Source organism: Salmo salar, chromosome 28, assembly GCF_965601325.2.
Source record: "Salmo salar chromosome 28, fSalSal1, whole genome shotgun sequence".
Lineage (NCBI taxonomy): Eukaryota > Metazoa > Chordata > Actinopteri > Salmoniformes > Salmonidae > Salmo > Salmo salar.
This window is the reverse complement of record NC_138318.1, coordinates 38,775,067-38,796,649: the sequence shown is the minus strand read 5'-3', so window position 1 is coordinate 38,796,649 and position 21,583 is coordinate 38,775,067. Positions and strand designations below refer to the sequence as shown.

General features: G+C 45.1%; 2 protein-coding genes across 2 annotated transcripts in view; both read left to right on the top strand.

The window, feature by feature from the left end:
- Positions 1-10,699: 10,699 nt before the first annotated feature.
- On the top strand, positions 10,700-13,732 carry LOC106589927 (putative vesicular acetylcholine transporter-A). Its single transcript, XM_014180378.3, has one exon. The coding sequence runs from the start codon at positions 11,295-11,297 to the stop codon at positions 12,885-12,887; it is 1,593 nt and encodes a 530-aa protein (XP_014035853.1). The 5' UTR covers positions 10,700-11,294; the 3' UTR covers positions 12,888-13,732.
- A 1,533-nt stretch (positions 13,733-15,265) lies between these two features.
- The window catches only part of LOC106589926 (choline O-acetyltransferase), a 28,968-nt gene continuing 22,650 nt past the window's right edge, over positions 15,266-21,583 (top strand). Inside the window, exons 1-3 of the mRNA XM_014180375.3 lie at positions 15,266-15,547; positions 15,892-16,009; positions 17,843-18,034. Coding sequence (XP_014035850.1) covers positions 15,962-16,009; positions 17,843-18,034 — 240 coding nt within the window. The 5' untranslated portion in view covers positions 15,266-15,547; positions 15,892-15,961. The remainder of the gene's footprint in view (positions 15,548-15,891; positions 16,010-17,842; positions 18,035-21,583) is intronic.

Sequence of the window (21,583 nt, the reverse complement as noted above, 5' to 3'; positions counted from 1 at the left end):
GGATGTGTTTAGGATGTGTTTAGGATGTGTTTAGGATGTGTGTAGGATGTGTTTAGGATGTGTTTAGGATGTGTTTAGGATGTGTCTAGGATGTGTTTAGGATGTGTTTAGGATGTGTTTAGGATGTGTTAAGGATGTGTGTAGGATGTGTGTAGGATGTGTTTAGGATGTGTGTAGGATGTGTTTAGGATGTGTCTAGGATGTTTCTCTAGGATGTGTGTAGGATGTGTGTAGGATGTGTGTAGGATGTGTTTAGGATGTGTTTAGTATGTGTTTAGGATGTGTTTAGGATGTGTGTAGGATGTGTTTAGGATGTGTTTAGGATGTGTGTAGGATGTGTGTAGGATGTGTGTAGGATGTGTCTAGGATGTGTTTAGGATGTGTTTAGGATGTGTCTAGGATGTGTCTAGGATGTGTGTAGGATGTGTCTAGGATGTGTTTAGGATGTGTCTAGGATGTGTGTAGGATGTGTTTAGGATGTGTTTAGGATGTGTTTAGGATGTGTGTAGGATGTGACTCTAGGATGTGTGTAGGATGTGACTCTAGGATGTGTGTAGGATGTGTTTAGGATGTGTTTAGGATGTGTGTAGGATGTGACTCTAGGATGTTTCTCTAGGATGTTTCTCTAGGATGTTTCTCTAGGATGTGACTCTAGGATGTGTGTAGGATGTGATTCTAGGATGTGTGTAGGATGTGACTCTAGGATGTTTCTCTAGGATGTTTCTCTAGGATGTTTCTCTAGGATGTTTCTCTAGGATGTGACTCTAGGATGTTTCTCTAGGATGTTTCTCTAGGATGTTTCTCTAGGATGTTTCTCTAGGATGTTTCTCTAGGATGTTTCTCTAGGATGTTTCTCTAGGATGTGACTCTAGGATGTTTCTCTAGGATGTTTCTCTAGGATGTTTCTCTAGGATGTTTCTCTAGGATGTGACTCTAGGATGTTTCTCTAGGATGTTTCTCTAGGATGTGACTCTAGGATGTTTCTCTAGGATGTTTCTCTAGGATGTTTCTCTAGGATGTTTCTCTAGGATGTTTCTCTAGGATGTGACTCTAGGATGTTTCTCTAGGATGTTTCTCTAGGATGTGACTCTAGGATGTTTCTCTAGGATGTTTCTCTAGGATGTGACTCTAGGATGTTTCTCTAGGATGTTTCTCTAGGATGTGACTCTAGGATGTTTCTCTAGGATGTGACTCTAGGATGTTTCTCTAGGATGTGACTCTAGGATGTTTCTCTAGGATGTTTCTCTAGGATGTTTCTCTAGGATGTTTCTCTAGGATGTGACTCTAGGATGTTTCTCTAGGATGTGACTCTAGGATGTGTCTCCCGCAGGACCAAAGATGCTGCTTATCAACCGAGACCAAAGATCAACCTGAATCCACCTTTAAACATCCCGGTGTTCAGTTTCAACTGCGTTCACAGTGACAGGAGACGGATTGCTGAAAGTCTTTCAGTACAGTAGTGTTGTAGTAGGGCTGTGTCCCAAATGGCCCCCTAGTGCACTAACTAGTGAATGGTGAGTCAGGAATAGGCCTACAGGAGATGTACCATTTGAATTACGGCCTGATCCACACAGAGAGAACGGCCGTGTCCCGTACTGATGTTCTGAATAGTAAGCATTTTTGGGTATGCAAAATAATAAAGCTTTATAGTATGTGACATTTCGAATGTTTAGTATTCTCTAAAATGTCATACTAATTTTTTGGCTTTTAATCTAGTAGAATTCGCTGCACACTATTGAGGAAGACAATCATATTTGGAGACTCACGTGTGTCTGACAACAGCTGATTTTAATGGTTTGATTGAAATCCACCCTGTTTAGGCACCACTGCATTAACTCAGTATTGTACATCAGTTTATAATAGAACTAACTTTAAAACCTCTTAGGGCTAGGGGGCAGCGTTCGGAAGTTCGGATAAATGACGTACCCAAAGTAAACTGCCTGTTACTCAGGCCCAGAAGCTAGGATATGCATATAATTGGTAGCATTAGAATAGAAAACACTCTGAAATTTCTAAAACTGTTAAAATAATGTCTGTGAGTATAACAGAACTCATACTGCAGGCGAAAAACAGTATTGTACATCAGTTTATAATATAACTAACTTTGACATGAAATCATACAGCAATATATACAATAACAAAACCTGTGTTAAAGAAGTGACGACTACTCAATACCTTTTTTAAGAAATACTTTTTTTTTTTGCAGATTAAGGATGGAGTATAATCTGGATTAGGTCATATTTGCGTCACTAGGATTTTAGAGAGTCTCCTGCTCTAATTCATTAAACCACTCTCTCTCTCTCACACATACACACACAGACACACACACACACACACATACACAGACACACAAGACGCCACACACACACACACACACACACACACACACACACACACCCACACACACAGACACACAAGACGCACGCACGCACACAGACACACAAGACGCACGCACGCACACACACAGACACACACACACACACACACACAGACACACACACACACACATACACACACACACACATGCACGCATGCACACGCAGAATCTCTAATTCTTTCACTCACTCACTCACTCTTTTCTTTTCTTCAGATAGAGAGAGAGAGAGGATGACAGTGGGGTCAAGTACACAGAGATGTTGCATCAAAGGACAGTATTCCAACCTATGCCAACACAGTCTGCATGTGTGCCAAAGGCTGTGGCATTATTGCTACGGGGCAGCAGGTAGCCTAGCGGTTAGAGAGAAGAGCTACCAACCTGAGTCTGACGGGAGACATCTAGCGGGAAGTGAGCCGGCAACTGTAGAGTTGCTGGTATCAAATCGTAGATGTCATTGCCTGCCGTTGTGTCCTTGAGCAAGGCACTTCACCCCCCACAACAACTGCTCCACGGCGCCCAGTGTGGCAGTTCCCTGCTCCAATCTCTCCAGCTTTTTCCCCGTTAAGAGACTGAAAAGATTTGGAATGGGTCCCCAGATCCTCAAAAAGTTCTACAGCTGCACCATCGAGAGGATCCTGACCGGTTGCATCACCGCCTGGTATGGCAACTGCTTGGCATCCGACCGTAAGGCGCTACAGAGGGTAGTGCGTACGGCCCAGTACATCACTGGGGCCGAGCTTCCTGCCATCCAGGACCTATATACTAGGCGTGTCAGAGAAGGGCCCAAAAAATGGTCAAAGACTCCAGTCACCCAAGTCGTAGACTGTTCTCTCTGCACGGCAAGCGGTACCAGAGTGCCACGTCTAGGTCCAAAAAGCTCCTTAACAGCTTCTACCCCAAAGCCAATAGACTGCTGAACAATTAATCAAATGGCCACCTGGACAATTTGCATTGACACCGCCCCTCTCCCCACATTTGTTTTTACACTGCTGTTACTCACTGTTTATTATCTATGCATAGTCACTTCACCCCTACCTACATGTACAAATTACCTCGACTAACCTGTACCCCTGCATATTGACTCGGTACTGGTACCCCCTGTATATAGCCTCGTTGTTGTCATTTTATCAATATTTTTATATTATAATATTTTTTTTATTTCGTTTATTTTGTAAATAACTCTATTTTCTTAAAAATGCATTGTTGGTTAAGGGCTTGTAAGTAAGCATTTCCCGGTAAATTCCACACCTGTTGTATTCGGCGCATTGTGACAAATAAAATTGGATTTGATATGTATGTGTGTCTTTCGGAGGGATTGGGATGAAGCTGAAGTCAAAGTTCAGTTGGACCTTGTGTACAATTGAGGAATAAAGTGATCCTAATCTTAATCCTACACCAGCCAGGCCACTGTCACTCAGTCATCACATCTCAGCCCTGAGAACACGTGTAACACAGGGGATTACCCTGACTGACTCAGTGTGTCCTCACTGGGGATTACCCTGACTGACTCAGTGTGTCCTCACTGGGGATTACCCTGACTGACTCAGTGTGTCCTCACTGGGGATTACCCTGACTGACTCAGTGTGTTCTCACAGGGGATTACCCTGACTGACTCAGTGTGTCCTCGTGTAACACTGGGGATTACCCTGACTGACTCAGTGTGTCCTCGTGTAACACTGGGGAATACCCTGACTGACTCAGTGTGTCCTCGTGTAACACTGGGGATTACCCTGACTGACTCAGTGTGTCCTCGTGTAACACTGGGGATTACCCTGACTGACTCAGTGTGTCCTCACAGGGGATTACCCTGACTGACTCAGTGTGTCCTCACAGGGGATTACCCTGACTGACTCAGTGTGTCCTCACTGGGGATTACCCTGACTGACTCAGTGTGTTCTCACAGGGGATTACCCTGACTGACTCAGTGTGTCCTCACTGGGGATTACCCTGACTGACTCAGTGTGTTCTCACAGGGGATTACCCTGACTGACTCAGTGTGTCCTCACAGGGGATTACCCTGACTGACTCAGTGTGTCCTCACAGGGGATTACCCTGACTGACTCAGTGTGTCCTCACTGGGGATTACCCTGACTGACTCAGTGTGTTCTCACAGGGGATTACCCTGACTGACTCAGTGTGTCCTCACTGGGGATTACCCTGACTGACTCAGTGTGTTCTCACAGGGGATTACCCTGACTGACTCAGTGTGTCCTCGTGTAACACTGGGGAATACCCTGACTGACTCAGTGTGTCCTCGTGTAACACTGGGGATTACCCTGACTGACTCAGTGTGTCCTCGTGTAACACTGGGGAATACCCTGACTGACTCAGTGTGTCCTCGTGTAACACTGGGGATTACCCTGACTGACTCAGTGTGTCCTCGTGTAACACTGGGGATTACCCTGACTGACTCAGTGTGTCCTCACAGGGGATTACCCTGACTGACTCAGTGTGTCCTCACAGGGGATTACCCTGACTGACTCAGTGTGTCCTCACTGGGGATTACCCTGACTGACTCAGTGTGTTCTCACAGGGGATTACCCTGACTGACTCAGTGTGTCCTCACTGGGGATTACCCTGACTGACTCAGTGTGTCCTCGTGTAACACTGGGGATTACCCTGACTGACTCAGTGTGTCCTCACAGGGGATTACCCTGACTGACTCAGTGTGTCCTCACAGGGGATTACCCTGACTGACTCAGTGTGTCCTCACTGGGGATTACCCTGACTGACTCAGTGTGTCCTCGTGTAACACTGGGGATTACCCTGACTGACTCAGTGTGTCCTCACAGGGGATTACCCTGACTGACTCAGTGTGTCCTCACAGGGGATTACCCTGACTGACTCAGTGTGTTCTCACAGGGGATTACCCTGACTGACTCAGTGTGTCCTCGTGTAACACGGGGGATTACCCTGACTGACTCAGTGTGTTCTCACAGGGGATTACCCTGACTGACTCAGTGTGTCCTCACTGGGGATTACCCTGACTGACTCAGTGTGTTCTCACAGGGGATTACCCTGACTGACTCAGTGTGTTCTCACAGGGGATTACCCTGACTGACTCAGTGTGTTCTCACTGGGGATTACCCTGACTGACTCAGTGTGTACTCGTGTAACACTGGGGATTACCCTGACTGACTCAGTGTGTCCTCACTGGGGATTACCCTGACTGACTCAGTGTGTCCTCGTGTAACACTGGGGATTACCCTGACTGACTCAGTGTGTCCTCGTGTAACACGGGGGATTACCCTGACTGACTCAGTGTGTTCTCACAGGGGATTACCCTGACTGACTCAGTGTGTCCTCACTGGGGATTACCCTGACTGACTCAGTGTGTCCTCACAGGGGATTACCCTGACTGACTCAGTGTGTCCTCACTGGGGATTACCCTGACTGACTCAGTGTGTCCTCACTGGGGATTACCCTGACTGACTCAGTGTGTCCTCACAGGGGATTACCCTGACTGACTCAGTGTGTCCTCACAGGGGATTACCCTGACTGACTCAGTGTGTTCTCACAGGGGATTACCCTGACTGACTCAGTGTGTTCTCACAGGGGATTACCCTGACTGACTCAGTGTGTCCTCACTGGGGATTACCCTGACTGACTCAGTGTGTCCTCACTGGGGATTACCCTGACTGACTCAGTGTGTTCTCACAGGGGATTACCCTGACTGACTCAGTGTGTCCTCGTGTAACACTGGGGATTACCCTGACTGACTCAGTGTGTCCTCGTGTAACACTGGGGAATACCCTGACTGACTCAGTGTGTCCTCGTGTAACACTGGGGATTACCCTGACTGACTCAGTGTGTCCTCGTGTAACACTGGGGATTACCCTGACTGACTCAGTGTGTCCTCGTGTAACACTGGGGATTACCCTGACTGACTCAGTGTGTCCTCACAGGGGATTACCCTGACTGACTCAGTGTGTCCTCGTGTAACACGGGGGATTACCCTGACTGACTCAGTGTGTCCTCACAGGGGATTACCCTGACTGACTCAGTGTGTCCTCGTGTAACACGGGGGATTACCCTGACTGACTCAGTGTGTCCTCACAGGGGATTACCCTGACTGACTCAGTGTGTTCTCACAGGGGATTACCCTGACTGACTCAGTGTGTCCTCACAGGGGATTACCCTGACTGACTCAGTGTGTTCTCACAGGGGATTACCCTGACTGACTCAGTGTGTCCTCACAGGGGATTACCCTGACTGACTCAGTGTGTCCTCACTGGGGATTACCCTGACTGACTCAGTGTGTCCTCACTGGGGATTACCCTGACTGACTCAGTGTGTCCTCACTGGGGATTACCCTGACTGACTCAGTGTGTCCTCACAGGGGATTACCCTGACTGACTCAGTGTGTCCTCGTGTAACACTGGGGATTACCCTGACTGACTCAGTGTGTCCTCACAGGGGATTACCCTGACTGACTCAGTGTGTACTCGTGTAACACTGGGGATTACCCTGACTGACTCAGTGTGTTCTCACAGGGGATTACCCTGACTGACTCAGTGTGTCCTCGTGTAACACGGGGGATTACCCTGACTGACTCAGTGTGTTCTCACAGGGGATTACCCTGACTGACTCAGTGTGTCCTCACTGGGGATTACCCTGACTGACTCAGTGTGTCCTCACAGGGGATTACCCTGACTGACTCAGTGTGTTCTCACAGGGGATTACCCTGACTGACTCAGTGTGTCCTCACAGGGGATTACCCTGACTGACTCAGTGTGTCCTCACTGGGGATTACCCTGACTGACTCAGTGTGTCCTCACTGGGGATTACCCTGACTGACTCAGTGTGTCCTCACTGGGGATTACCCTGACTGACTCAGTGTGTCCTCACAGGGGATTACCCTGACTGACTCAGTGTGTCCTCACAGGGGATTACCCTGACTGACTCAGTGTGTCCTCACTGGGGATTACCCTGACTGACTCAGTGTGTCCTCACAGGGGATTACCCTGACTGACTCAGTGTGTCCTCACTGGGGATTACCCTGACTGACTCAGTGTGTCCTCGTGTAACACTGGGGAATACCCTGATTGACTCAGTGTGTCCTCACAGAATGCTCTCCCTCCAGGAGACGATAGTATAGCCTACAGTAGCAGCCTTTTCACAAATAAGGGTATTAGTGGCACCCTAGAAAAACATAATTTTTTCATTAACGGGAGTGGCTGGCTAGGGGACGTTGGCCGTGCACTTGCTAAATGAATAAGGAGGACAGTTTTCACATGTTCACATGTTCACTTTCCCTAAAATTCCCAGGTTTTCTAGAAATCTGGAATCCTCCAACCAGGATTTTTGGAAAAACTGCAAATTTGACGGAAAAATTATTTTTGTTTTTATGATTCATGGCCCAAATATTTATGTTAACAACAGTGAGTGGTTTTGAATGGATTAATCATAGTCATGTTAACACGATTACTGATAGCATGGTAATATCCTTGATTTTGCATCCTATCAATCAGGCCTGGGTACTATCACCACGTGTGTCGCGCCATCTAGTGGACACATGCGATAGGACAACGCCACATGCAAACTAGGAATAGTTGAGACTGCTATAATAGGGCTGTATGATTCCGGGGATTTTCAACAACAACAAAATTCCCCTTGTTTTCCAGAAATCCTGGTTGTTAGATTCCTGCAATCAGGACGGAAATACCATAAAATACCGAATTCTCCATCCAGGATTTCTAGAAAGTTTGGGAAAGTTACTGAAAAAAAGACGACTGTCAATAACAAATGCATTTATAAAGACCTCTAAAACATGTTTGATCAAAAGGGTTAATTGCGGAGCGTCTAACCCGCCGCCTGTTTGAAATATTGCCGGGTGCTGTCTACTCCGTTCTGGCGCTGAAACCCTAGTCCAATACCAGTGGCTGCACCATGACACATCGGGTACGAGTGCCAAAGAGTGTGCTACAATCACATCAAGGCCGACATCCTGTACATGAGACATAATACAACTCAACTGTAGTCTTTTTAGTGACCACTAGGTTGCACCATTGTCTTGTATATGGTCTAGTAACTAAGCACCTACTCCTGAAGCCTGCTCTCTTCAGGAACAGCCTACTTAGTTACAATACAATCTCAACGCTCTTATGGCAGAGAAAAATACTTGCTCGCTTTATGGGCGTGAATGACGTAACACCCGGGGATTTCCTGACTTGGCGTGGGATCATAAATGGTTTAACCTGAGAATTCTAACACTTCCGGAAACGTTTGAAATAACTGTCAGTTAGTGTAGGTTAAGTCATTTAATTCGGGTGCGTTTTAAATTATACTTGATATTAATCTGGAGAGAATTTGACGCTGTGTAGAGAAATATGCAACTGATTTGATTGATCATTTTACAGGGACAAATGCGTAGCCCGTCTGGCTGCGCACCGGAAGGGAGCTGTTCACTCCGCCGTGGTGCTGAAACGTTTGGGACGCCGCTCATCCGGGCGCCAAAGCCACTATCATCCCAGAGGAAGCACAAGATAAGTGGCATGGAGGGTAACGATGAGTTTTTATGAAATTACACTATACAAAGCCATTTCTCTGTAACTCAACCTGGTCTCAGAGCATGACATATTATTGTGTACGTAAATCCGTGACACTTCATTTGTACGATATGTTATGTTTCTTATGGTATGTATTAATTTGTGGATGTCCAGCACCCATTTCGTAGTACATGTTACAAATTTGGCAAAACATACAATATGTTACGAATTTGCAAAATGTATAATGGCTAGGGGCTTGGGGTTAAGGTTAGGGTTAAATTTAGGAGTTAGGTTAAATGATTAAGGTTAGGGTTAAATTTAGGAGTTAGGTTAAAGGATTAAGGTTAGGGTTAAGGTTAGGGTTATGGGAAGGGTTAGCTACAAGGGTTAAGGTTAGGGTTATGGGAAGGGTTAGCTACAAGGGTTAAGGTTAGGGTTATGGGAAGGGTTAGCTAACATGCTAAGTAGTTTAGTTGCAAAGTAGCTAAAAAGTAGTAGAAAAGTTGCTAATTAGCTAAAGTTGTCCATGATGAGATTTTAACTCCCAACCTTTGGGTTGCCAGATATTCTTATTCTACGCCTACCCATCCACCCTGAACAACCACACTCCTATTGTTTTTGCCTTAAGTAATCATCTGTCTTATGTAACCATAGCAAACATAATCATGTTAAATGGAAGTGTTCCGGATTTACATACAGAATAATACGAAATGCTCTGAAACCAGGTTGTGTAACTAGAAATCCTACATCTGCAACTACTTAACAAACTATCCAAACACAAGAAAGAATTGGTGAAGCTGCATATTATTCACACTGCATTCGGAAAGTATTCAGACCCCTTCCCATTTTCCACATTTTGTTACATTACAGCCTTATTTTAAATTGGATAATAAATCTGTTTTTTTCCTCATGAATCTACACACAATAACCCATAATGACAAAGTGAAAACAGTTTTTTAAATATATTTTTGCACATTTATTAAAAATAAAAAAACACAAATACCTTATTTACATAAGTTTTCACACCTGTATTTGGGGAGCTTCTCCCATTCTTCTCTGCAGATCCTCTCAAGCTCTGTCAGGTTGGATGGGGAGCATCGCTGCACAGCTATTTTCAGGTCCCCCTCTATATTATATTATTACATTCATGTTTAATATGGCAATATTATATATTATTATATTATGATAATATAAGCAGGCAATAGGCTATGATTGCCTGTATGGGACATAAAGTATATACCCCGTCAGGTAGTAAATATTTTACATAAAAAATGGCTGCAAGTATCAATATTTAATTTGGATGTTTTAGGCTTTAATCTTTCTTGGAAAGATTGCTGAGACTGGATAAATGCATATTTTTTCAACAAAGCCAAATCCACAAACTAAGGATAGCCTTCTCGATTTTGAAATAACGACATTCATAAGCCTAATTAGACATATATGAGTTATTTTCCAGATACTCTATATTACCAGTTTATTAATCTATGGTGGTTAAGGAATTGTAAAGAAACAGTGACACATTCAATCGTCCATAATTAGGCTTACAATGTAGACCTATATACATCTGGAATGTTACAGAATATCCGTTTATGCACTTCAGGAAAGTCAAGGGTTAAGTAGTATACACTGCTGCGAGGGTTTTCCTGCGCTCGTGTATGGAGGAGTCGTGATGACGCTCACTAATGCAATTTTTCTGAATTAGCATAAAAGACGCAACTGGCAAAGGATCCACTTGGGGGCAAGTTGGTGATGCGTCACAGCCCTTGGTGAAATTGCGAGAGAGAGAGAGAGAGAGAGAGAGAGAGGAGAGTGAGAGAGAGAGAGAGAGAGAGAGAGAGGGGAGAAGAAGAAAAGAAGAAGAAGAAGAAGAAATATATCGACAGACCTGGGAGTCAATGCGTAAGTACCAAATGGCAACGAAGCCATTCGTGATCTCAGAACGGAACACAAACGTGTTACAGGTGATCCAGTAGATGATGAGCACTGGAATCGGACATATAGGGTCCCAAAGTTCCATAAACAACTTCTAAAAACGTTTCCATAGAAACCTGACATGGAGTATTAGAGGTTGAAGTCTTTACACCGTGTAGAGAAAGAGCAAAACAAAGATTTCACCATTTCACTACTCCGGACCATGAATCAGCGCCGAATGTGAGCGCGACGGGGGATGAAACGAGACCAACCACCGATGAAGACCGCAGCCTTGCGCGCTGTCAGAAAATCACACGGAGGAAAGTTCCAAGTCTGTTGACCCTTTGTCTTTCGCACCGCGTAAGTGAACCAAGAAACAGCTACGTAAATGTTTCACGGATAGTATTATCTGTGGTGCTGAGATATCTATATAAGAGAGCAGAGCCGAGAGGAGAGGAGAAGAAAACAACACTGCCGTTTTGTATTGACAACAACAACAACAACAATAGCAGATCATCATGGATACAGGGGAGTCCTCCGGGCTGGCTAAATCAGCCGCTGTAAAACTGTCCGAGATGGGAGAAAAAACCAAACAGTTTGGCAACAAAATGAAAGCCCCCGATCACCAAAGACGGATTATTTTAGTCATTGTCTGCGTGGCTCTTCTTCTAGACAATATGCTCTATATGGTTATAGTCCCAATTATTCCCGATTACCTTGCTGATTTAGAGCTTGAACAAGCAGAACACGTCCACCTAGTTCTACACCAGAATTATTCAATCAACAGCACAATGAGCTCAGCCCAAGCTAAAAACAACAGGGACAATTTAGACGTACAAATAGGAGTACTTTTTGCATCGAAGGCTATCCTGCAGCTTTTGGTGAACCCGTTGTCAGGAACTTTCATAGATCGTGTTGGATACGACATCCCCCTCCTAATCGGACTAACAGTCATGTTCTTCTCTACGTGCATATTTGCTTTTGCTGAGAACTACGCGACGCTGTTTTTCGCCCGTAGTTTACAAGGTCTGGGCTCAGCATTCGCGGATACCTCAGGAATTGCCATGATAGCAGATAAATACACCGAAGAATCGGAGAGAAGTAAAGCTCTTGGTATCGCCCTGGCGTTCATCTCTTTTGGGAGCCTGGTAGCGCCTCCCTTCGGGGGTATCCTGTACGAGTTTGCAGGTAAAAGAGTACCGTTTATCGTTCTCGCCGTGGTTTGCCTTATAGACGGGATTCTGCTCTTGACAGTGATCAAGCCGTTCTCGAACAGGACTAGAGACAATATGCCCGTGGGCACCCCCATCTACAAACTCATGATTGACCCTTACATAGCTGTTGTGGCAGGTGCTCTGACAGTGTGTAACATTCCTCTGGCCTTTCTGGAGCCTACCATAGCCAACTGGATGGAGAGCACCATGCATTCATCTAAATGGGAAATGGGATTATGTTGGCTGCCTGCTTTCTTCCCACATGTTCTGGGTGTCTACATGACCGTGAAACTGGCTGCTAAGTACCCCAACCTGCAGTGGTTCTATGGGGCCTTGGGTATGGTCATTATCGGTGCCAGCTCGTGCACTATTCCAGCATGCAAAACATTCGGCCAGTTAATCGCCCCGTTGTGCGGCATATGTTTCGGCATCGCTCTCGTTGACACCGCCCTGTTGCCAACTCTTGCCTTTCTGGTCGACGTGCGTCACGTGTCCGTGTACGGCAGCGTCTACGCTTTAGCTGATATCTCCTATTCTGTCGCGTATGCCATGGGTCCTATTGTGGCGGGAAATATAGTGCACAACTATGGGTTTGTCCAACTCAATCTGGGCATGGGCCTCGTCAATGTCCTGTACGCACCGGCCCTTCTGCTGCTCCGCAACGTGTGCCAAATGAAACCATCCTACTCTGAGAGAGAGAACCTGTTGGTGAACGATGATGAGCCCGAGGGTCTGTTTGATACCATGCAAATGGAAGAGAGGAGAGGCAAGAAGAAAGGTTATAGTTCAGCAGGGGACTGCTTGCCTGTTGTGGTGGATGAGAATGGAGGGTTCGACCCGTTTAGAGCACAAACACACGCCTCTGTAGATGAATCCTCTGGTCCACAGTACAGTTAGAATATTCACACTACATCTAGAACACTGTAGCAATACTTAGAACGTCCCCGAATCCATTACGGAGAGTTCGAGAATTTGGACGCATTCCGTTCGGTTTTAAGTAGCTGCCAAAAAGAATGTGCTTAGACAGTCACTTCACTGTGTAATGTAGGGCTACTGGTGTACATTATACACATACCAAATCACCCAGTCATGATGGTGTGACCCGTTTCTAAAGGTGCTTTTATTTTGACTGTAATGTCATGGTCTGTCAACACGTCTTCTATGTATGTAATGTGTCTCTGGGCGTCTGATTTGAGTACTATTCGGAAAGGTCTAATACAATTCACTGTGTGCGCATAACTACTGCTGAGTATTGTAAAAAGGTAAATAGATAAATGTATGTAAAATGTTATATTGATATGATAAATACACGACCAAACTATCAACGCATCACAAAAATAACTATTTTTTTTGTTTTGTTTTGTCAACCTATGATTGCATTTAGAATTTCGTTGACATATTGAAAATCATTTCATTTACATTTTTGTAATTGGGGTTTTTCTTTTCCATATCTAATTTCGAAACGTAATTGTGACATCTGTATTTTTTTTACATTTAAGTTATGTTTTGTTTTCCTGAAAATGTAGTGTATTATATTGGAATGCGTTTTGTACATATGTGAATATTTACATAGTAAATGATTAAATCGTATGTGTGCCTATGCATATTTGAGCGTATGCGTGATGTATGCGTGTATTGTCAAAGCATAAGTATCCGTAATAGCTCAATAACAACTTCCTATATCCTGAGTAGATAGACATATGTTAATTTATCGACTATAGTTATAATAAATTGTATTTAAATATAAACGTGTTTTGTGTGTGTCATAATTATTTATAGTGAGATGATTAAACTATATTTTAATCAAACGAAAGCCATAATATTACCAAATAAACAAGTTGATATGAATCCTTATGTAAACTTGTAATCCCCGTGTTGAATAGAAGAGGAAAGAACCACTGGGCACAGAAGTCAGTTCAACGTCTAGTTTTGATTTACATTTGGTTGCCTTGTCAACTACTGTGAATTCAACGTGAAATCAACATCAAAGTTCACCCTGTCTTTGGATTGAAGGTTAAAAGTTGAGTAAAAAAAAAACACGAAATTCCTTTACATTCAAGAGCTTTTTCAAATCCAGTCAGTTTTCCAAAGTTGATTCAACGTCATCACGTTGAATGTTCTTTGTTGAAATGACGTGGAAACAACGTTGATTCAAACAGGTTTTTTTTTACCTAATTGGGTACGTTGAAGATAATACACAATACTTTTATCCCGACGGATCCTGAAGTAATTGTATTAACAATTTAGTTACAGACATTAGTTAATAATCTCTGCTACAAACATTATTGGCACTATTATCTGTGAGTAATTTGGACTTTCGAGTAAACGCTTTCAAGTCAGAGATGTGTGAGAAAATGACAGTTACAGGGGTGGATTGTTATTTAACTCATTCAGTAACGAATAGTTTTGAAGTACGGGTATTGAATATGATATTTCAACCAACTAATCGTTTCACTGTGGATTTTTATTGATTACATCATTTTTTTAAAGTGCAATTACGCACGAGAGCCAGAGAGCGAGAGTGTGCGTGTGTTGTGGGTGTGTGAGTCAGTGAGAGGGAAGAAAGAGAGGGGGAAGAAAGAGAGAGGGGGAAGAAAGAGAGAGGGGAGAAAGAGAGGGGGGAGAAAGAGAGAGGGAAGAAAGAGAGAGGGAAGAAAGAGAGAGGGAAGAAAGAGAGAGGGGAGAAAGAGAGGGGGGAGAAAGAGAGAGGGGAGAAAGAGAGAGGGGAGAAAGAGAGAGGGGAGAAAGAGAGAGCAGCGAGAGTATGTGAATCACATTCTTATTATTGCAGATGATGTAGCTCATATATCCGTAATGTAAATGTTTACTTGGTTGTGCGTAAAGACATAGTGCAACAAGCTGGCGCTCAGCACTGTCCATTGTTCTGAAAGTTGACATTGTTGCTCTGTGAAAACTCCTCGCAGCAGACGCCCGCACGGAGAACGGTTCTAACAATATTGTTCACTCAACAACCAAGTATAGGTAGTCAAGTTATTCTTTGATTTTCAGCTCTCAAACTGGGAAAGCCACCTTATTTCCTAGATCCGACACACTCGATAAAGTCCTACGGGTTAACCCGGCTACTATTTGAAGATCATTTTCCTACTTTGTCAGAAATGGTCAGGGTGGGATGTAAGGCAAGCTGTCAAATAATATGTTCCACAAATAGATTCCGATGGGAGGAGTTTACTGCCTGCGGGTGTAAGTACCCACTGGGCACACACTGGTTGAATAAACGTTGTTTCCACGTCATTTCTTTCCACTTTCAATGAAATCACGTTGAACCAACGTGGAATAGACGTTGAATTGACGTCTGTGCCCAGTGGGTAGAGACACAACCCCACCTAGAGCATCTTTACTAAGCAAGTGCTCTCTAAAAGTCAAAGCCTTGCAATGGGTGTGATGTAGGCGTGGATATCTTGGAGACTGAGACAGAGTGGTGAACGAACATTCCTTCGCGTCAAAGGAGTTCCATAAACACGGAACCCGGAACACTGTCATCTCGTTGCAAACATTTTTGACCTCTTGAGGAGAGAAGGAAAGCATCCATTGCTCAGGTAAAGCGGAAATCGTTTTCCTTATCCTCATTATTCACAAATATGGCTAGTTCAGCAAGTTAACTGATACATGAAGTGCTGTGTTTGGATGACTTGGAAGGAGACAGCTCGTCGATTAATACTTGTGGAAAGATTGTGTTGGTGGTTATGTAGCCTGTGTTTATACAATAATGTATTATATTTAACAGAGATTCATATTGGCACTAAGGATTTTAGTTTTTAAATCTCACTGATAATTACAACTTCACAGTTACACAATCCTCATATTGCCTAATCAATTTCACCGTAATCCCAACCTTTTCTTTCTTTTGAATGATTTGGATGTACTGGCTTCGTACAAAAAGGTTGAACTTCAACAAACTCTTACGGGTTTTCAAATTACTTTCACCTGACTGATCCAGACTGGACCACAGCATGCCTATCCTGGAGAGAGAGCCGGCGAAAGGCCGCAGGGAAAGCTATGTAAGAAACGCTTTTGTTACATTCGATTTTGTTTCATACTGAGTGTAATGAAGGATTGTCCTTGGTATTTTACCATGAGTTATTTCTTAATATCCTATATCTCTGCCGGTATATTAAAATGTAGGCTTTATCTGCTTATACGGTCAGAGAAATATATGTTATTCAGGTAGTTGCAAAAGCAATAGCTTAATCGATATTCATTTATTGATTCAGAATCCAGCATGTAGAATCACGTTGCTTGCTTTAGTTCATTATTATCATACTGTTGCTGTTTTGTAACATTGTTGTTTGCGACTGGCAACATACCAGTGCTGAAAGGCTCTTCTAGGGAATTCGTTTTGTATAGTAATTGTATAGCCTACAAAATTATGTATTTATTGTTACAAATTTGGTTTGCTCTTCTTTGTTTAAAAAAAAATACATTTAGTGAGAAGGGATTTTCATAAGTAGATTACAGAACTAATGCACTGACTTTATCATTGGGAAAAGTATGAAGCGACAGCCGTGTAAATAAACCACTGTTAGTCTAACAGATACAGGCGCTGTCCGTGGTCCTGAAAATAGTATGGGTTTAAAACGCGAATATTTCTACTGTGTCCTTGTGCTGACCGCTAGGGGCAAAAAACGAGAGAATTGACAGGCTGGAAGTACTACACTTGTATTATCCCAAACGGAAACTATCAAAAAAGTGATGCAGAATAAAATTAGACTATTTCACACTACCTACCAAAAACAAAGAGTTGGAAGCCGTGATAGGCCTACAATGCATTCAACTTATTCCTTCATATTCTAAACCTATTACATGAAAAGGGACATTTATCCAGGCTATTTTGTAGGAAGATACCAACTAAAATCACCAAAGAAAATGCAGTCCCCGTGCATAATTGTAGCAACAGAGATACACATTCTGCGAATTGCGAGAAATCACGTGGTGAAGTAATCCGGGAAGTCCGAAAGGTACTCAACAATTAACTTTTCCGTTGCCGGAGCAGTTTAGCCTATGCTACCAGAAAGTACACAGAAACATTGGTTTAGGTTATGATGAATATGAACGAAGCATGTGCCCGTGGAGTAAAACTTCAGTTGCCCACTGGGGATCAATTAAGTAAACCTAAATTCAATTGAATTCAGAACGATACGATTCTAATGTATCTCCCTGAGAGTGGCCATTTTCTTGGAGCAAATTCAGAGTTATAATATTACCAACCTATGCGTTCAATCATACCTGTTTCACATTTGATGTAGGTAACCCACTCTCACAAGTTACATTGACCACAATGACAGACGGATTCCAACATATCGGACCAAACTAACAAATAATTAGTCACACTAACTCCGTAAACATTTCATTTGCATTTTATTCAATATAAAATAACCTTAGCTGTTTCGATCAAAGGCATAATTTTCGTTTCCCACAGGACGCTGTAAAATTCATTCTCGACATGGCTTCAAGCGGTTTGAATGAATAATTTACTCAGGTTCTAAGAATGCAAGCTTTAAAGATAAACGTCAGGAAGCAAATAAGAGCTGTAATGCTAAGGAATAAATGCTTACAGACAGGACAACAGCTTCCTTACACTGATGAACACATTTTGTCCTTTTGGGTGCAGCCTCAATGAGTCAATGTTTATCCCAACCATTACAATAACTGCCTGCCCTTTGGGGTATAGGCTTGGTTAATGTACAGTAACAAGCATTTTTGACACTTACTGATGGTGAAAAAAAAATGGCTTTATGAATAAATTGGATAGGTTGATTAATTGCTTGATAGATGAGAGAGAAGAGAGAGGAGAGAGAGGAGAGAGAGTGATTGATTGATCTCCACAACACTAGGACCTGCCCAAGGTGCCTGTTCCACCCCTGAAGCAGACCCTGGACATGTACCTGACCAGTATTAAACACCTGGTGAAGGAGGAACAGTACCGGAAGACGAAATCCATCGTGGAGAAGTTTGGGGAACCAGGTGGCACTGGAGAGCTGCTGCAGAAGAAGCTACTGGAGAAGAGGGACAACACACACAACTGGGTAAACTCCCTCCCTCGCTCAGACAATCGTGCATCCCAAATGGCATCCTATTGCCTAGATCGTGCACTACATTTAACCAGAGTCCATAAGGGGTCTGGTCAAAGCTAGTGTGCACTAAAGGGAATAGGGTGGTGTTTGGGAGGCAGACAAGACCCTCTAGCAACTCTAAGCATTCAAATCCATGGATATTCTGTTAGCAGTATGGGAGTAATGAGCGATCTATTGTCTCTCCATGCTAGGTTTGTACTGTATTGAAAACAGAAGTCAGATCTGGTGTGGGGTGGGAATAGTCAGATCTGGTGTGGGGTGGGATGCACTTTACCCTTTTGCTCCCAGATGTGTAAAGCACGCAAAGGCAGTCTACCATCCTTCTAGTGTATACTTCAACTGTTACGTGGAGTGGAAAAGGGAACCCAATTGCAGACTCAGACGAGGAGACTGGGATGAAATAACCAAGGTATTTATTGAGACACAGGGGGAGATGGAGTGCAGGTCAGGGGAAGCTTGAGCAGGTTGCTGGAAACCAGGTGCGGAGGCTGAAGCGAGAGGGGTTGGCACAGGGTAAGCAGTTCCGGAGGGGAATCCAAGGGAGTAGCAGTGGGGAATCCAGGTCAGCAGGATGACGAGACGTGGGACTGGAGACGGGGACCAGAGTCAGAGCGGGCAGAACTGTAGCGGAGAGGAAAACAGTGTCAGGAAAGGAAAACAGGCACAACAGGATCTGAATAGTAACAACCGGCTAGGAACGTAGACTGACTGAGCAGAGATTATGATCTGGCAGTGTGGAAGTAGCAGAGCTGAGTATTTGTAGAGGTCTTGATTATGGAACAGGTTGCAGCTGGTGGGGATCTGCTCTGACTCCAGCACACCTGTCTCCGCCCACAAAATCACACAGAGAGAGAGAGGAAGAGAGTGAGCAGTAGAGGGCGTTGCAGGAGCAGATGTGACAGTACCCCCCCCCCCCCCCCCCCCTTACTGGCGCCCGAGCAGGCTTATCTGGGTGCGAGGTATTGAAATCCCGTAAGAGGGAGGGGTCCAGAATGTGACGGCAGGGCACCCAGCAGCGTCCCTCAGGCCCGTATCCCTCTCAGTCCACCAGGTACTGCCAGCCACGACCCCGACGGTGCACGTCCAGAAGCCGCCGGACGGTATAGACAGGATGGTCATCGATGAGCCGAGGGGGTGGAGGAGCTGTGCAGGAGGAGACAGGGGACTGGAGCACACAGGTTTAATCAGGGATACATGGAAGGTAGGATGGATCCTGAGAGAGGCTGGGAGTTTCAGGCGCACCACAGAGGGGTTAATGATACGGTAAATTTCAAAGGGACCAATGAATCGGGGGGGAAAGTATCTTCGATGCCACCTTCAATGGCAGGTCCTTCGATGAGAGCTATACCTTTTGACCTGGGGGTTAGACTGGAGCGGAGGCTCGGCCACGGTTGGCTTGGCACTGGGTCCTGTCGGAGGCAAGAAGGGCAGCCTGTGCCTTTCTCCAGGTATGGTGACAATGGCGCAGATGGTCCTGGACAGAGGGAACCGCAACCTCAACCTCTTGAGCAGGGAACAAGGGGGGTTGGTAACCCAGAGCACACTCGAAGGGTGACATACCTGATGAGGCGTTGGTGAGGGGTTTGTGGGCGTATTCAACCCAGGGTAGCTGAGCGCTCCAGGAGGAAGGGTTAGCAGAAGTCACGCAGCATAAGGCAGTCTCCATCTCTTGGTTGGCCCGTTCGGTCTGGCTGTTGGTCTCGGGGTGATATCCAGAAGACTGACATTGATTCCAAGAGCTGAACAGAAGCATCTCCATACCTGGGAGGTAAACTGGGGTCCCCTGTCGGAAACAATGTCAGTGGGAATGCCATGCAGACGAAACACATGGGATACTAACAGGTCCGCAGTCTCCCTGGAGGATGGGAGCTTGGAGAGGGGAATGAAGTGAGCCATTTTGGAAAACCTGTCAATAATGGTGAGGATGACGGAGTTACCGTTAGATGGGGGAAGGCCAGTGATGAAGTCCAGAGCTATGCATGACCAGGGGTGACTGGGTATGGGAAGAGGGCGGAGCAGACCGGAAGTGAGTTTAGTGGAGGTTTTGTTCCGGGCACAAACCGAACAGGCTGAGACAAACTCTAGGACATCTCTCTCCATGGTGGGCCACCAAAAGCACTGACGCAGCACTGACGCAGGAAGGCGAGGGTGACAGGTGAGGTGGGTAGAATGGCCCCACTGAAGAACAGAGCGAACACAATCTGGAACAAACAGAGCATTACTAGGACCCTTAGCCAGGTCAGGCTGGTTCTGCTGAGCCTGGCGGATACAGGACTCGATCTCCCAGGTGACGGCGGCAACCTTTCAGGTGGATGGCACAATGGCTTCTGTCTCGGTACCCGTGTTGTCGGTGGTGAACTGGTGAGAGAGGGCATCAGGCTTGGTATTCTTCGAACTGGGGCAAAAAGTGAGTGTGAAATTGAATCTACCGAAGAACAAGGCCCACCTGACTTGCCGGAAGTTCAGACGTTTAGCGGTCTGGATGTAGGACAGGTTTTTATGGTCAGTCCACACAATGAAGGGTGTTACAGGGCCCCCCAGCCAGTGACGCCATTCCTCCAGAGCCAGCTTAACTGCCAGGAGACCCTGGTTTCCAATGTCAAAATTCCTCTCTGCAAGTGAGAGCTTATGGGAAAAGAATACACATGGATGGACCTTCTGATCAGAGGGGGAATGTTGAGACAGAACAGCAACCTACCCAGAGGTCAGAGGCATCCACCTCCACGATGAACTGGAGTTCTGGTTCGGGCTGAGTAAGGATCGGAGCGGAGGTGAAGCGACGCTTGAGTTCCAGGAATGCTGCCTCTGTCTCAGGAGTCCAGTGGAACGGAGTGGAGGTGGTGGTGAGAGGTGCTGCCAGACGGCTGTAGTTGTGGGTTGAAACGTCTGTAAAAATGTGCAAACCCCAGGAAACGCTGTAGCTGCTTCAGGTTGGAGGGCGCAGGCCACTCTGTGACTGCCATGACCTTGGCGGGGTCCATGCGTAACTGTCCCTGTGCATTAATATAACCCAGGAAAGACCGTGGCAGCATGGAACTCACATTTTTCAGCTTTAACAAAAAGCTTATTCTCCAACAGCCGTTGAAGAACTTGGCGAACGTGTTGCTGGTGAGCCTCAGGGTCCTTGGAAAAAATCATGATGTCATCTAAATAGACAAAAACTAAACGTCCAATCACAACCCTCAGCACGTCATTGACTAGGTTATGGAAACCAGCAGGGGCGTTAGTAAGACCAAAACGCATGACTAAATTCTCAAAGTGACCCAGTTGTGTGTTGAATGCAGTCTTCCACTTGTCCCCCTCTCTTATGCGGACAAGATGGCAGGCATTCCGGAGGTCGAGTTTGGTAAACACCATGGCACATGGAGGGGGGCAAAAGCAGAGCTGATGAGTGGCAACGGGGTACTTGTTCTTAACACGGAAGTCTATGCACGGCCTTAGTGACCCATCCTTCTTCACAAAGAAAAACCCAGCACCCACCGGGGAGGAAGATGGCTTGAT